At 44.0% G+C, this 17843-nt stretch overlaps 1 protein-coding gene across 1 annotated transcript in view; it reads right to left on the minus strand.

The window, feature by feature from the left end:
* LOC139581712 (BTB/POZ domain-containing protein KCTD16-like) overlaps nt 1-14074 on the minus strand; it is a 64963-nt gene extending 50889 nt beyond the window's left edge. The window contains exon 1 of the mRNA XM_071411761.1: nt 12484-14074. Within this exon, the coding sequence (XP_071267862.1) occupies nt 12484-13324 (841 nt within the window). The 5' untranslated portion in view covers nt 13325-14074. The remainder of the gene's footprint in view (nt 1-12483) is intronic.
* Nucleotides 14075-17843: the final 3769 nt, after the last annotated feature.

The raw sequence follows: 17843 nt of genomic DNA on the forward strand, positions 1-17843 counted from the left end.
CGCTCGTCTTTTCAGTTCACTGCAGCTAGCGACTGGAACGAGCTGCAAAAAACACTCAAACTGTACAGTTGAATCTCAATCTCTTCATTCAAAGACTTAATCATGGACACTCTTACTAACAGTTGTTGCTGCTTTGTGTGATGTATTGTTGTCTCTACCTTGTTGACCTTTGTGCTGTTGTCTGTGCCCAATAATGTTTCTACCATGTTTTATGCTGCTACCATGTTGTGTTGCTACTATGTTGTTGTTGTGTTGTCATGTGTTGCTACCTTGCTATGTTGTTGTCTTAGGTCTCTCTTTATGTAGTGTTGTGTTGTCTCTCTTGTCGTAATGTATGTTTTATCCTATATTTATATATTTTTTTAAAAATCCCAGGCCCCCGTACCTGCAGGAGGCCTTTTGCCTTTGGTAGGCCGTCATTGTAAATAAGAATTTGTTCTTAACTGACTTGCCTAGTTAAATAAAGGTGAAATAAAATAAAGTAAAAAGCCTTGCTATTGAGAAAGCCAGCCCAAAGGCTGACCTGGCTCTCAAGAGAAGACAGGCTATGTGCACACTGCCCACAAAATGAGGTGGAAACTGAGCTGCACTTCTTAACCTCCTGCCAAATGTATGACCATATTAGAGACACATATTTCCCTCAGATTACACAGACCCACAAAGAATTTGAAAAAAAAATCTAATTTTGATAAACTCCCATATCTATTGGGTGAAATACCACAGCGTGCCATCACAGCAGCAAGATTTGTGACCTGTTGCCACAAGAAAAGGGCAACCAGTGAAGAACAAACACCATTGTAAATACAACCTATATTTATGTTTATATATTTTCCCTTTTGTACTTTACTTAACTATTTGCACATCATTACAACACTGTATATATACAGTGGGGAGAACAAGTATTTGATACACTGCCGATTTTGCAGGTTTTCCAACTTACAAAGCATGTAGAGGTCTGTAATTTTTTATCATAGGTACACTTCAACTGTGAGAGACGGAATCTAAAACAAAAATCCAGAAAATCACATTGTATGGTTTTAAAGTAATTAATTTGCATTTTATTGCATGACATACAGTAAGTATTTGATCACCTACCAACCAGTAAGAATTCCGGCTCTCACAGACCTGTTAGTTTTTCTTTAAGAAGCCCTCCTGTTCTCCACTCATTACCTGTATTAACTGCACCTGTTTGAACTCGTTACCTGTATAAAAGACACCTGTCCACACACTCAATCAAACAGACTCCAACCTAACCTCTCCACAATGGCCAAGACCAGAGAGCTGTGTAAGGACATCAGGTACAAAATAGCATTTCTATGCTATAGCATTTCTTAATATTCCTTTGGCTTTGATGCCTCATGATTGAGTATTGCTCTGTTCAAGTAGTCTGTGATATTGCTGTGGTCTGATAGGGGTGTCAGTGGGCTGACTGTGAACGCTCTGAGAGACTCTGGGTTGAGGTCAGTGATAAAGTAGTCTACAGTACTACTGCCAAGAGATGAGCTATAGGTGTACCTACCATAGGAGTCCCCTCGAAGCCTACCATTGACTATGTACAGTTGAAGTCGGAAGTTTACATACACTTAGGTTGGAGTCATTAAAACTTGTTTTCAACCACTCCATAAATTTCTTGTTAACAAACTATAGTTTTGGCAAGTCGGTTTGGACATCTACTTTGTACATGACACAAGTAATTTTTCAAACAATTGTAGATTGTAGACCTCCACAAGTCTGGTTCATCCTTGGGAGCAATTTCCAAATGCCTGAAGGTACCACGTTCATCTGTACAAACAATACTATGCAAGTATAAACACCATGGGACTTTGCAGCCATCATACCGCTCAGGAAGGAGTTCTGTCTCCTAGAGATGAACATACTTTGGTGTGAAAAGTGCTAATCAATCCCAGAACAACAGCAAAGTACCTTGTGAAGATGCTGGAGGAAACAGGTACAAAAGTATCTATATCCACAGTAAAATGAGTCCTATATCGACATAACCTGAAAAGCCGCTCAGCAAGGAAGAAACCACTGCTCCAAAACTTCCATAAAAAAGCCAGACTACGGTTTGCAACTGCACATGGGGACAAAGATCATACTTTTTGGAGAAATGTCCTCTGGTCTGATGAAACAAAAATAGAACTGTTTGGCCATAATGACCTGTTTGGGGGAAAAAGGGGGAGGCTTGCAAGCCCAAGAACACCATCACAACCGTGAAGCACAGGGGTGGCAGCATCATGTTGTGGGGTGCTTTGCTACAGGAGGGACTGGTGCACTTCACAAAATAGATGGCATCATGAGGGAGGAAAATTATGTGGATATATTGAAGCAACATCTCAAAACATCAGTCAGGAAGTTACAGCTTGGTCGCAAATGGGTCTTCCAAATGGACAATGACCCTAAGCATACTTCCAAAGTTGTGGCAAAATGGCTTAACGACAAAAAAGTCAAAGTATTGGAGTGGCCATCACAAAGCCCTGACCTCAATCCTATAGAAAATTTGTGGGCAGAACTGAAAGCGGGTGCGAGCAAAGAGGCCTACAAACCTGACTCAGTTACACCAGCTCTGTCAGGAGGAATGGGACAAAATTGACCCAACTTATTGTGGGAAGTTTGTGGATGGCTACCCAAAACGTTTGACCCAAGCTAAACAATTTAAAGGCAATGCTACCAAATACTATTTGAGTGTTTGTAAACTTCTGACCCACTGGGAATGTGATGAAAGAAATAAAAGCTGAAATAAATAATTCTCTCTACTATTATTCTGACATTTCACATTCTTAAAATAAAGTGGTGATCCTAACTGACCTAAGACAGGGAATTTTTACTAGGATTAAAAGACAGGAATTGTGAAAAACTGAGTTGAAATGTATTTGACTAAGGTGTATGTCAACTTCCGACTTCAACTTGTAACGATAGCCTTCCTCCTCTTCGTCTGAAGAGGTGTAGCAGGGATCGGACCAAGACGCAGCGTATTCCGTGTTCAACATGATTTTAAATAAAGAGACGAATAACGTGAACACTATACAAATACAAAAATAACAAACGTGGCAAAACGAAACAGTCCTATCTGGTGCAGAGAAACACAAAGATAGGAAACAACCACCCACAAATACCAACACAAAACAGGCTACCTTAATATGGTTCCCAATCAGAGACAATGACAAACACCTGCCTCTGATTGAGAACCACATCAGGCCAATTGACAATCCCCACATAGAAACAGAAAAACATAGAATGCCCACCCAGCTCACGTCCTGACCAACACAAAACAAGGAAAAACACAAGAACTATGGTCAGAACGTGACACAACTGTACATACTCAGCGTTCGAAAGAGCTGCAGGAGTTGTGACCTGTTTTTGTTGGTTATGTTGTCATAGTTGTGCCTAGGGGGGCATATGGGGGAGGTAATGCTGTCACCTCCAGGTAGGTGTGTGTGTCCCTGTGTGCTGAGGGTGTCAGATTCTTGTCCGGTTCTGGCATTTAGGTCGCCACAGACTAGTACATGTCCCTGGGCCTGGAAATTATTGATTTACCCCTCCAGGATGTAGAAGCTCTCTTCATTAAAGTATGGGGATTCTAGTGGGGGGATATAGGTAGCACACAGGAGGACATTTTTCTCTGTTAAGATAATTTCCTTTTGAATTTCGAGCCAAATGTAAAATGTTCCTGTTTTGATTAAGTTAATGGAGTGAGTTAGGTCTGCTCTATACCAAATTAGCATATTCCCTGAGTCCCAACCCTGTGTCACACTTGGTAGTTTGGTGGATGGGACTACCATCTCTCTGTAACCTAGAGGGCAACCAGTGGGTCCATCTCCTTTATACCATGTTTCTTGTAGGATGACAATGTCTGTATTTCCAATTTCTTTGATGAAGTCCAGGTTCCTGCTCTTTAGGCCAAAGGCAGATGACCTCAGGCCTTGGATGTTTCAGGATGAGTTAGTGAAGGCTTTGTGTTCCATAAAGTGTCCAATGTTGTCCAATGTTGCATCTGGTACATGCCATTGGCTTGGTCTTGTGTAAGAGTGGGGGTTGGGCCTGTTTACCCGCTCACAGCCTCGGCGTATGTGTGACGTCCATGTTGAGGCCCTCTTTGCATGGGTGTGGTGCATGGAGTGGGCAGGAGGGGCATAGGTCTGATCTGAGGGTGCCTAAATGGGGTGTGGGCATAGTTGACTTGGGGGTGTGTTGATTGGTGGGGGTGTGTATGTGGCTGGTGGTGTTGTGGTCTGGATGTAGGTCCTCTCGGCGTGGGTCCTCTATGTGAAGGGGGGGGGGGGGTCCCGCAGGTCTGGGAGAGAGTCTCGCTGGTCTGGGCAGGGTGTCTATTGATCTGTTGCTCCTGTTTGAAGTATTGGGGCTGCGTTTGAGAGTGATGTCCTTTAGAGTCCGGGCGAAGGTGGACACTGCTGCCTTGTAGAGGTGGACCTGGTCATAGAGGCTGTTCAAGTCCAGGGTGGAGTGGTGGGCCAGGAAAACATTTGGTTTTGAGGGACAGTCACGGGAAATACTTGCGTTTACCCGCTGTATGGTAGCAGGGTGGAGATAACCACTTGTGCGTTGGGGAAAGTAGAAGAAGCTTTTTCAATCACTCCCTTCAGTGCTGTGGCCACCCTTTCCTGCTGTGTTCTCAGGTCGTTTGTGCCTGTGTGTATTATTATATGGCTGGGTGAACCTAGTTGGTCCTCAGACAGAAGGTCTAGGGTGCGCTGGGTGTATTATTATGTGGCTGGGTGAACCTAGTTGGTCCTCAGACAGAAGGTCTAGGGCAGGCTGGGTGTATTATTATGTGGCTGGGTGAACCTAGTTGGTCCTCAGACAGAAGGTCTAGGGTGCGCTGGGTGTATTATTATATGGCTGGGTGAACCTAGTTGGTCCTCAGACAGAAGGTCTAGGGTGCGCTGGGTGTATTATTATATGGCTGGGTGAACCTAGTTGGTCCTCAGACAGAAGGTCTAGGGGGCGCTGGGTGTATTATTATGTGGCTGGGTGAACCTAGTTGGTCCTCAGACAGAAGGTCTAGGGCAGGCTGGGTGTATTATTATGTGGCTAGGTGAACCTAGTTGGTCCTCAGACAGAAGGTCTAGGGTGCGCTGGGTGTATTATTATATGGCTGGGTGAACCTAGTTGGTCCTCAGACAGAAGGTCTAGGGCAGGCTGGGTGTATTATTATATGGCTGGGTGAACCTAGTTGGTCCTCAGACAGAAGGTCTAGGGGGCGCAGAGTTTAGACACACTGTTTGGGAAATATTTTGTAAATATTTCCCATTTGAGTCCATAAGGAGTACAATCTGTGTCTTGTGTTTGTCCTCAGTGGTTGTGGGGGGGTTGTCAGGAGGGCTATCAGGGTGGCTGACAGGGGGAGTGGTCAGAGGGGGTGAGAACCCCTGGGCTTGGGGTTCTTCATTTGTCTGTTCTGCTGTGATGTCGACGCCATGGTCAGTGTCTGGTGTGGACTGTTCTGCTGTGGGTTCGAGACTTTTGTCGGGAGCTGAGGTGGGCTGTTCTGCTGGTTTCTATGCGGGGGTGGCCACCTCCCCCTCACCCTCTCCCCCAGCAGTCTGCTTCTCTCCTCTAGTGCTCTGTTCTTCTCCTGCTCTTGATTTTTATATTGTTGAAGTTGTCTCACCACAGTCCAGAGTGCAAATATATTAATTCAATTCAATTCAATTTGCTTTATTGGCATGACGTAACAATGTACATATTGCCAAAGCTTACTTTGGATATTTACAATATTAAGATAATAAGAATCAAAATTGTCAACGGGATAACAGTAACAACAATAACCAAGGGTCAAAATAACCATACATTGAACAATAAGCATACAGTAGAGGACATGTGCAGGTTGATTGGTCTGTCAGACACTGTCCCTCATCTTATGGCAGGCAGCAATGTAGTGCGCTGCCAACCCACAGCTCCCTGCATCCTCCCCCAACAGGACGGGTAGCCTACTCTCATCAGAGAGGTCTTTGAAACCTTGAATAAGGGTTTCAAATTTGGGGAAATGACACTCTCTAATTGTTTTATATTTATAAACATTTTGTCAGGAAATGCAGCTCCGTCTCAGGTTCTGCTGTGGTGCAGTGGTTGCACAGCCTTTCCTCTACAGGGAGACAGGTTTTCCTGTGTCTACCCTTCTCAATGGCAAGGCTGTGCTCTCTGAGCCTGTACTTTGTCAAGGTTTTGACCATGGTCAAATAGTTTGCCATGGTGTACTGTTGATTTAGGGCCAGATAGCACTGCATTTTGCGTTGTGCTTGTGTTTCCCAATAAGCAATGTCGTTTTTGTTTGACTGTGTTGTAATTTGGTTTATTCTGATTGATTGGATGTTCTGGTCCTGAGGCTTCATTGTGTTAGTAGAACAGGTTTGTGAACTCAGGACCAGCTGGATGAGGGGACTCTTTTCTTTGCTCAGCTCTTGGCATTGCAGGGCTTGGTAATGATATGAGAGGGGGTCACTGTATTTTAGATGTTTCCAAAACTTTTTTTAGTTTTTATTATTAGTGGATATTGGCCTAATTCTGCCCTGCATGCATTGTTTTTAGTTGTCCTCTGGACATGTAGGAGAATCTTACAGAACTCTGCATGCAGAGTTTCAATGGGATGTTTGTCCCATTTGGTGAAATCTTGTTTTGCAAGTGGACCCCACACCTCGCTGCCATAAAGTGCAATTGGTTCAATGACACATTCAATTAGTTTAATCCAATTTGAATTTGTTTTTTAATGGCGTAGAATGCCCTGCGTGCTTTCTCTCTCAGTTCATTCAATGCCTCATTAAGGTGTCCAGTTAAGCTTATTTTTAAACCTAAGTAATTGTAGTGTGTGCAGTACTCTATATATTTTGTAGCAATTGAGAACTTTGGTCTAATTCCCTGAGATCTGGATCTTCTCTGGAAAATCATTATTTTAGTCTTTTTGGGGTTTACTGCCAGGGCCCAGGTCTGGTAGTACTGCTCTAGCAGGTCCAGGGTCTGCTGTAGGCCATGTGCTGTGGGTGACAGCAGGCATAGGTCATCTGCGAAGAGTAGGCATTTAACATCTGAATTGTGGAGACTAACACCAGGGGCTGAGGATTTTTCTAGAATAGTGGCCAATTCATTGATGTAAATATTGAAGAGTGCAGGGCTCAGATTGCAACCCTGGCGAAGGCCCCGCCCCTGGATAAAGAATTCTGCTATTTTCTTGACAATTTTAATGCTGCACGTATTGCCAGTATACATTGATTTAATTATGTCATGTTTTACCCCCTACACCACTTTCAATAACTTTGTAGAACAGTCCTGTATGCCAAATAGAATCAAAGGCTTTTTGGAAGTTGATAAAGCAAGTGTATATTTTGGTATTATTTTGGTGGACATGTTTATCTATCAGGTGTGTAGGGTGTAAATATGACCAGTCGTGCGATGTTTTGGTATAAATCCAATTTGGATTTTACTCAAGACATTGTGCTTATTAAGGAAGTTTAGAACTCTTACATTGATAATACTACAGAAAACCTTCCCCAGGTTACTGTTCACACAAATGCCTCTGTAATTGTTAGGGTCAAATTTGTCTCCGTACTTAAAGATTGGGGTTATGAGTTCTTGATTCCAGATGTCAGAAATTAAGCAGTTTTAATATAGCCAATTTAAATTTTGCACTAGTAAGTTTGAGCATCTCATTTAGGATGCCATCAGGTCCGCATGCCTTTTTAAATTTGAGGGCCGGAAGTTTCTTATAGAGCTCCTGGTCAGTAATTGGGGAGACCAATGGATTTTGATTGTCCTTTATAGCTTTTTCTAATCTATTCAACTTCTCATGAATTTAGCATTGCTCTGCGTTTGTGTCAATTTGAATGGTGTTGAAGAGTGTTTTAAAATGGGTTGTCCATATGTCACCATTTTGTATCGCTAATTTTGCCAGAAGTTGTTTGTGTTTATGGACTCCTCAATTAGTGTCAGCTGCTTGCTGTTGTACTGTGCTTTTTAAGTTCTGAGTGTACGTTTATAGAGTTTTAAAGTCTCACAGTAATGAAGGCGTAATTCACCATTATTTGGGTCTCTGTGCTTTTGGTTGGATAGTGTTCTAAATGTTTTCCTTATAATTTTACAATCTGCATCAAACCAGATTGGTTTGGTTTGTCATCTGTGGACTTTTATGATTTGTTTTTTTATCAATTTCAGTTGTGCTTCTTTTGCCGTTTTCCTGAATATATATATATAGTTGTTTTGTACTGCTAGATTGATGCCTTCTTTACTGTGAGTGAATGTGGTATCCAGAAAGTTATCTAAGAGTGTTAGGATATTTTAGTTACAGGTTGCTTTCTGGTATTCTTCTGTGTTGTTTTGGGCCCACCTGTATGAATTTCTGATGTTGTACAGCTTACTGGGCTGTGAATGTGTGGTTGTTTCCATGTCTGTTCTTTTGAGGAACAACGTAATTTGGCTGTGATCAGACAGAGGTGTTAGTGGCTTGACAGTGAATGAGCTGAGAGAGAAAGGGTCAATGTCTGTAATCATATAGTCTACTGTGCTGTGGCCAAGAGGTGAGTAATAGGTGAATCTCCACAAAGAGTCCCCCGTAACCTACCATTGACAAAGTAAAGTATGTCTCTGTCCACCTCCAGTACATAGTCAAAGGTTAACTTCATTTTGGGTCAGTCACAGTGGCCAGGTATTCTGCCACTGTGTACTCTCTGTTTAGGGCCAAATAGCATTCTAGTTTGCTATGTTTTTTTGTAAATTCTTTCCAATGTGTCAAGTAATTATCTGTTTGTTTTCTAATGATTTGGTTGGGTCTAATTTGTCCTTCGGCTCTGTGGGGTCTGTTTGTGTTTGTGAACAGAGCCCCAGAACCAGCTTTATCTCTCTCTCTCCCTCTGCCCCTGTCTCTATTTTCCCGCTCTCCCCTTCTCTCCATCACTCTCTCTTTCTCTGTCTGTCTCCTCTCCTTCTGACATAGTCTTCATCCCTCTGCCTCATCCATCTCCTTTACAGTATATTTTTCCTCCCTCTTTCTCTCTCCCTTTTCTCTCCCTCCCTCCCTTCTCTCCCTTCTCTCTCTCTCTCTCCCTCCCACTCATCTCTCTCTTTCTATCTCTCTCTCCCTTATCTCTCTCTCTCTCCCTTCTCTCACTCTCTCTCTCTTCCTCTCTCTCCCTTCTCTCTCTCTCTCTCTCTCCCTCTCTCTCCCTTCTCCCTCTCTCTCCCTCTCTCTCTTCCTCTTCCCCTCTACCTTCTCTCTCCCTCCGTCCCTTCTCGCTCCCTCTGCCAGTCTCCTCTACTTCTGACCCAGTCTACCTCTCTCTCTCCTTCTCCTCCTCTCCCTCTTTGTCCTTTCCCTCTGTCCAGGAGAAGCATCTGTCAGTGAGGCTAGAGGTCGTCAGTGATCACCTACGCCGTATGCCCAGTCTCCACAAGACCCCACAATGACTCAGTAAAACTGCCTCTAAAATTGGTGTTAGGAGGTCAACATCCACCTATTCTATTTTAATTATATTAACGACTCTGTAGGCAAATCATTAGCCAACCATATGTCTTCCTTAGCTGCAGTTATTCCACCTCCCTAAAACCCTCCACCACATCAACCCTCAACCTTGACCTGCCAGCTGGATTTCACCCCCAAAAAACCCAACCCCCAAACTTGACCTGCCAGCTGGATTTCCTTCAGGAATCCGAGGGGAACCATTTGGAATTACGAACAAAGTGTCTTTTAATTGGCCATATGGTACAACATCTCCCTCCTCTCTCCACCCAGAGGAAGCAAGGGATGAGGAGAGAGAAAGCACGGGATGAGCCAGATTAGTTACTAATGAAGGTAGGTAGGTAGTCGCTAGTGGCCAAACTGTCTTTCCTCCTTCAGCTAAATGGCACAACTGTCTGGTTTAGACCAGGGAGGGTTTAGACCAGGAAGGGTGTAGACCAGGGAGGGTTTAGACCAGGGAGGGTTTAGACCAGGGAGGGTGTAGACCAGGGAGGGTTTAGACCAGGGAGGGTTTAGACCAGGGAGGGTGTAGACCAGGGAGGGTGTAGACCAGGGAGGGTGTAGACCAGGGAGGGTGTAGACCAGGGAGGGTTTAGACCAGGGAGGGTGTAGACCAGGGAGGGTGTAGACCAGGGAGGGTATAGACCAGGGAGGGTGTAGACCAGGGAGGGTGTAGACCAGGGAGGGTTTAGACCAGGGAGGGTGTAGACCAGGGAGGGTGTAGACCAGGGAGGGTGTAGACCAGGGAGGGTGTAGACCAAGGAGGGTGTAGACCAGGGAGGGTGTAGACCAGGGAGGGTGTAGACCAGGGAGGGTGTAGACCAGGGAGGGTGTAGACCAGGGAGGGTGTAGACCAGGGAGGGTGTAGACCAAGGAGGGTGTAGACCAGGGAGGGTATGAATGTGAAATGATGTTGGCTGGTGTAGCACACACACACTGTGACACACACACACACACAAACAGTGACACAAACACACTCACACACTGTGACTAATGTCACATTCTAAACAACTGGGAGACTGGAAACTAACTCTGACTGGGAAGAATGGATTTGAACGGTCATCCAACTGGGAACTCAGGCCTCTTTCTAGAACTCTGACTTTCCCACCTGAAGATCACTGACGTCATGATTTGACCTGGTATTTTTCAGAGTTCCCAGTTGTTTTGAACACAGCAACACACACACACACACACCATGACATACACACACACTACTGTCAAAGTGATATACAGAATATAAATTATGTTGGTCGATGCAGTGGTAACGTTACTATTTTATTCATGATATAGCCCTACCTCCTCTATACTGACAGCATAAGGTGTGTGTGTGTGTGTGGCACTTACACTGAGTGTACAAAACATTAAGAACACCTGCTCTTTCCATGACATAGCTTTCACTTGGATTCACCTGGTTAGTCTATGAGCCCTTATTGATGTCACCTGTTAAATCCAATTCTATCCGTGTAGATAAAGGGAAGAAACCCGATTTTAAAAAGGATTGTTAAGCCTTGAGACATGGATTGTGTGCCATTCAGAGGGTGAATGGGCAAGACAAAATATTTAAGTGCCTTTAAACGGGGTATGGTAAAAGGTGCCAGGCGCACCAGTTTGAGTGTGTCAAGAACTGCACCGCTGCTGGGTTTTTCCACGCTCAACAGTTTCCCATGTGTATCATGAATGGTCCACTACCCAGAGGACATCCAGTGGACGAAAATGGGTCATTGATGAAAGAGGACACGATGGGCTACAGTTAGTCAATTGACAATCTAGTACAACATTACCATAAGAGAATGTACAACTCATCGTACCTTGACATTAATGGGGTATGGCCGCCGACGACCTTACAGAGTTCCACTTCTTTCAGCAAAAAAATAGAAAATGGGCTAAAGAACAAACACTGGAGAATTTGAGAAATATTTGCCTGGTCTGATGAATCCCAGTTCGTGCTTTTTCACGCTGGTGGGAGGACTAGGGTATGGAGAAAACCACGAGTACATGCATCCATCATGCCGCGTGTCGACATTACAGGCTGGTGATGGTGTTGGGTGTGTTTTCATGGCACACATTGGGCCTTTTGATAAAAGTGGAGTAAAGTTTGAATGCCACAAGATATCTGAACATCACTGTCAGTCAGGTGCATCCCTTCATGGCAGCAATGTATCCATGTGTATATTGAGCATCCGTGGGATGAGATGGAACAAGCTAGTCATAGTAGAGATCCACTCCCAGCCAACTTAACACAACTGTGGGAAGCATTGGATTCAACATGGGCCAGCATCCCTGTGGAATGCTTTGGACACCTTGTAGAGTCCATTCCCTGTGGAATGCTTTGGACACCTTGTAGAGTCCATTCCCTGTGGAATGCTTTGGACACCTTGTAGAGTCCATTCCCTGTGGAATGCTTTGGACACCTTGTAGAGTCCATTCCCTGTGGAATGCTTTGGACACCTTGTAGAGTCCATTCCCTGTGGAATGCTTTGGACACCATGTAGAGTCCATTCCCTGTGGAATGCTTTGGACACCTTGTAGAGTCCATTCCCTGTGGAATGCTTTGGACACCTTGTAGAGTCCATTCCCTGTGGAATGCTTTGGACACCTTGTAGAGTCCATTCCCTGTGGAATGCTTTGGACACCTTGTAGAGTCCATTCCCTGTGGAATGCTTTGGACACCTTGTAGAGTCCATTCCCTGACAAACGGAGGCTGTTCTGAGGGCAAAGGGGGGTGTAACTCAATACTAGGAAGATGTTCCTAATGTTTTGTACACTCAGTGTATATAATCACAAACTTGAAAAGCTATTTAAAACCAGGTGCTGGGATTATAGCAAAAGGAACCATATAGGCCTAAGACAACTATATGTCTCCTAGTGAGTCTGTCAGACATCCGTAGTCTAACATACTTAACTATTCCCTTTACTAAATCCACTTAAACAACTGATTGTGACATGGCGTCAACCAGTGGCCTAACCTAAAGGGCATTATTAAAGAAGGTTTATAGTGTTTTATGTGGGAAATCACTTACGGTAGAAGATGTACTGGGTGAAGTTGGACCAGACTTTCTCGGGTGCGTAATGGCTGATGGAAGAGGCGGTGAGCGACGAGTTACAGGCGACGATGTGGAACCCGCTCTCCGACAGCATGTCAAAGGCCCGCTCCAAGTGACGGAACCGGAGGAAGAACCGGGAGGTGTACCTGTCCGCAGGCCTGTCCGCGTCTCGGCTCTCATTCAGGGTGTTTCCAAACACCTCTTTGGCGAGGCCGATCCTTCCGCTGATGAAGATTCTGGGTACTGCTTTTTGGGATTTGGGGTCAATCTGGTTGTCCTTGCCTCCCGGTGCCGCACACGTGCCTTTGAAACCGACGGTTATGTATCCATACCTCCGGTCCAGAGAGTAGGAGGAATATATCCTCTGGTCGCTGCCTAGCGACGCGTCGTCGAAATCACTGTGAAAAGGGTCGTCCTGAAACTGTTTAGATTCCTCGGAAGCCAACAGTTTGACCAGTTTGGGGAGTTCAAAGTATTCCGCTTCCCGTTTTAACCTTCCTTTCTCTGGGAAGTGGTCCGGTAGAACGACCTGCTTATCTCGCAGATAATCCAATACATATCGGAACAGAAAACCATCTCTGTCGATAAAATAACGTCCCCGGAGGTCCCGTGCCAAATCATTCGAGGACCCCTTCTTGGTGGAGAATAACCGTCCCAGTAAGGAATTGGGGATGCTTGTTAAAGTATGGAGACGAGTATAGTATACCTGACCTCCTACGTTTAGTTCAATAACATCAGACGGCGGGTTTTGCACCGACCCTGTTTCTTTAGCCGGCTGGGTTTTACAATTCTCACTCAGTGCCATTTTTTTATTCATGCACAAAACCAAATCCCGGTCACCGTTAGGCGCGCAGATGTTTCCGGAAAAGTTTTCAATCTATATGGGATGAAATAGCATGTCTTCTGTGTGCTGATTAGGTCTACATACCAAGGACACCGTTGACCACCATTTACAAACCTCCCCAACATTATTCAAGACAAGTGCTGTAAAAAAACAACTCAGGTGCCTCAGTTAAGCCGCGCGTGAAATGCCTGCCGATCGTGCATGTCTTCTGTTGAATGAAATCGATCAGCGCATCCAACGAATGCATCATTTTACACACGTCCATTGCTATGTCCTATTGCTGTGTGTCCATTGATTTAATCCTACAGTGAAATCAAAGTGAAATCACCATTATTCCATCATCAATTGAACAAATGATTCAATATCTCTGCACTTCAGTCCGTTCTGGATAAAAATGTCAAACTTCTTTGATTCTGCAAGGCAAGCTCCTGTCCTTGTTTTTTTTTAACGGTCCAATGTAACTTCATCTGCCCGAAGCAACTGCACGTTCGCTGTTCACTGAGACCGTGCTGAAATTGCCATGCGCGTGCAGTTATTTTCTTAAAGTGAAGATGGGAATCTGGACGCCAGTGAAGCGCGCTCCCATCTCTCCGTCTCCAAACTGCTGTGCAGAGAGGAGAACAGATGTAACGGCCAGGCTTGACACTGGAGTGAAGAAGGTTAACATGAGGATTCTCCAGCTGTGCGCGGGGAAAAAACATCATGGGGAGTAACGTCTTACATCATTATCTGAAAGGAAAATGACATTTGAAAACGTGTGACGTAGAGTAGATTAACCTACATTCTGAATGACTTTCAGAAAATAGATGAACATTCTGCAAAGTAGCCTAATAGGCGATGATAACATGTGACGTTGAATTTAATTAGGGGATTTGCATTTGCTTAAACTTATCAGGTGAATAATTAAAAACCATGAATTATATTATTTGCTAAAAGAAAATACCCACACCTTATGTTTCTTTGCTCCCCATTATTTATCTATGCAAATTAATAATGTCTTAATTGTCAATCACTAGCTATTATTCCACGTTGTGAAGTTGAGCTGCCCTATGGGGGTACAGTGATTGGACTGGGTGAGTGGGCGTCCCTTCAGCACCATGGACAGGTATCGTTCCGCCATTGGAATGAGTGCGCAGCCCATTGTCTGCACATGCGAAGGCTTTCAAACCTTAATGGTGGCAGTGCACGAATACTTAGGCCTACTTGTCACAGTAATTATCTTTAAATAGGTCATATGTTGCAATGCATGTCGGTCTTTTCCAACATGCTACCTTGTTTGCTCTTTAAGGGCTGGCTTGGACGAGTTAAATACACACAGAATACCACACATTAGGAACACCTTCCTAATATTGAGTTGCACGCCTCCCCTTTTGCCCTTAGAACTGCCTCATTTCGTCAGGGCATGGAATCTGCAAGGTATTGAAAGCGTTCCACAGGGATGCTGCTTGCCCATGTTGACCCCAATGCTTCCCACAGTTGTGTCAAGTTGGCTGGATGTCCTTTGGGTGGTGGACCATTCTTGATACACACGGGAAACTGTTGAGCATGAAAAACCCAACATCGTTGCAGTTCCTGGCACAAACGGGTGCGCCTGGCACATACTACCATACCCCGTTCAAAGGCACTAAAATATTGTGTATTTTCCATTCACCCTCTGAATGGAACACATACACAATCCATGTCTCAATTGTTTCAAGGCTTAAAAATCCTTCTTTAACCTGTCTCCTCCCCTTCATCTACAGTGGTTGATGTGGATTTAATTAGGTGACATCAATTAGGCATCATAGCTTTCACCTGGATTCCCCTGGTCAGTCTGTCATGGAAAGAGCATGTGTTAAAAAACCTCTACAGGATCGTGTTTGGTAGGCCTGTACTCTTTAGTAGACCTATTCTCTTTAGTAGGCCTGTACTCGTTAGTAGACCTGTACTCTTTAGTAGGCCTGTTCTCTTTAGTAGGCCTGTACTCTTTAGTAGACCTATTCTCTTTAGTAGGCCTGTACTCTTTAGTAGGCCTGTACTCTTTAGTAGGCCTGTACTCTTTAGTAGACCTGTACTCTTTAGTAGGCCTGTACTCTTTAGTAGACCTATACTCTTTAGTAGGCCTGTACTCGTTAGTAGACCTATTCTCTTTAGTAGGCCTGTACTCTTTAGTAGGCCTGTACTCTTTAGTAGGCCTGTACTCTTTAGTAGGCCTGTACTCTTTAGTAGGCCTGTACTCTTTAGTAGGCCTATTCTCTTTAGTAGGCCTGTACTCTTTAGTAGGCCTGTACTCTTTAGTAGGCCTATTCTCTTTAGTAGGCCTGTACTCTTTAGTAGGCCTGTACTCTTTAGTAGGCCTGTACTCTTTAGTATGCCTGTACTCTTTAGTAGACCTATTCTCTTTAGTAGGCCTGTACTATTTAGTAGGCCTGTACTCTTTAGTAGGCCTGTACTCTTTAGTAGACCTATTCTCTTTAGTAGACCTATTCTCTTTAGTAGGCCTGTACTCTTTAGTAGGCCTGTACTCTTTAGTAGGCCTGTACTCTTTAGTAGGCCTGTACTCTTTAGTAGGCCTGTACTCTTTAGTAGGCCTGTACTCTTTAGTAGACCTGTACTCTTTAGTAGGCCTGTACTCTTTAGTAGACCTGTACTCTTTAGTAGGCCTGTACTCTTTAGTAGACCTATTCTCTTTAGTAGGCCTGTTCTCTTTAGTAGACCTGTACTCTTTAGTAGACCTGTACTCTTTAGTAGGCCTGTACTCTTTAGTAGACCTGTACTCTTTAGTAGGCCTGTACTCTTTAGTAGGCCTGTACTCTTTAGTAGACCTGTACTCTTTAGTAGACCTGTACTCTTTAGTAGACCTGTACTCTTTAGTAGGCCTGTATTCTTTAGTAGGCCTGTTCTCTTTAGTAGACCTGTACTCTTTAGTAGACCTGTACTCTTTAGTAGGCCTGTACTCTTTAGTAGGCCTGTACTGTTTAGTAGGCCTGTACTCTTTAGTAGGCCTGTACTCTTTAGTAGGCCTGTACTCTTTAGTAGGCCTGTACTCTTTAGTAGGCCTGTACTCTTTAGTAGACCTGTTCTCTTTAGTAGACCTGTACTCTTTAGTAGGCCTGTACTCTTTAGTAGGCCTGTACTCTTTAGTAGGCCTGTACTCTTTAGTAGGACTGTACTCTTTAGTAGACCTATTCTCTTTAGTAGACCTATTCTCTTTAGTAGACCTATTCTCTTTAGTAGGCCTGTACTCTTTAGTAGGCCTGTACTCTTTAGTAGGCCTGTACTCTTTAGTAGGCCTGTACTCTTTAGTAGCCCTGTACTCTTTAGTAGACCTGTACTCTTTAGTAGACCTGTACTCTTTAGTAGGCCTATACTCTTTAGTAGGCCTGTTCTCTTTAGTAGGCCTGTTCTCTTTAGTAGGCCTGTTCTCTTTAGTAGGCCTGTACTCTTTAGTAGGCCTGTACTCTTTAGTAGGCCTGTACTCTTTAGTAGGCCTGTACTCTTTAGTAGGCCTGTACTCTTTAGTAGGCCTATTCTCTTTAGTAGGCCTGTACTCTTTAGTAGGCCTGTACTCTTTAGTAGGCCTATTCTCTTTAGTAGGCCTGTACTCTTTAGTAGACCTATTCTCTTTAGTAGGCCTGTACTCTTTAGTAGACATATTCTCTTTAGTAGGCTTATTCTCTTTAGTAGACCTATTCTCTTTAGTAGGCCTGTTCTCTTTAGTAAACCTGTACTCTTTAGTAGGCCTGTTCTCTTTAGTAGGCCTGTTCTCTTTAGTAGGCCTGTTCTCTTTAGTAGGCCTGTTCTCTTTAGTAGGCCTGTATTCTTTAGTAGGCCTGTACTCTTTAGTAGGCCTGTACTCTTTAGTAGGACTGTACTCTTTAGTAGGCCTGTACTCTTTAGTAGGCCTGTACTCTTTAGTAGGCCTGTTCTCTTTAGTAGGCCTGTACTCTTTAGTAGGCCTGTACTCTTTAGTAGGCCTGTACTCTTTAGTAGGACTGTACTCTTTAGTAGGCCTGTACTCTTTAGTAGGCCTGTACTCTTTAGTAGACCTGTTCTCTTTAGTAGACCTGTACTCTTTAGTAGACCTGTACTCTTTAGTAGGCCTGTACTCTTTAGTAGGCCTGTACTCTTTAGTAGGCCTGTACTCTTTAGTAGGACTGTACTCTTTAGTAGACCTATTCTCTTTAGTAGACCTATTCTCTTTAGTAGACCTATTCTCTTTAGTAGGCCTGTACTCTTTAGTAGGCCTGTACTCTTTAGTAGGCCTGTACTCTTTAGTAGGCCTGTACTCTTTAGTAGGCCTGTACTCCTTAGTAGGCCTGTACTCTTTAGTAGGCCTGTTCTCTTTAGTAGGCCTGTACTCTTTAGTAGGCCTGTACTCTTTAGTAGGACTGTACTCTTTAGTAGACCTGTTCTCTTTAGTAGGCCTGTACTCTTTAGTAGGCCTGTTCTCTTTAGTAGACCTGTACTCTTTAGTAGGCCTGTTCTCTTTAGTAGGCCTGTTCTCTTTAGT

The sequence above is a fragment of the Salvelinus alpinus genome, chromosome 7 (genome assembly GCF_045679555.1).
Source record: "Salvelinus alpinus chromosome 7, SLU_Salpinus.1, whole genome shotgun sequence".
NCBI classification, from domain to species: domain Eukaryota; kingdom Metazoa; phylum Chordata; class Actinopteri; order Salmoniformes; family Salmonidae; genus Salvelinus; species Salvelinus alpinus.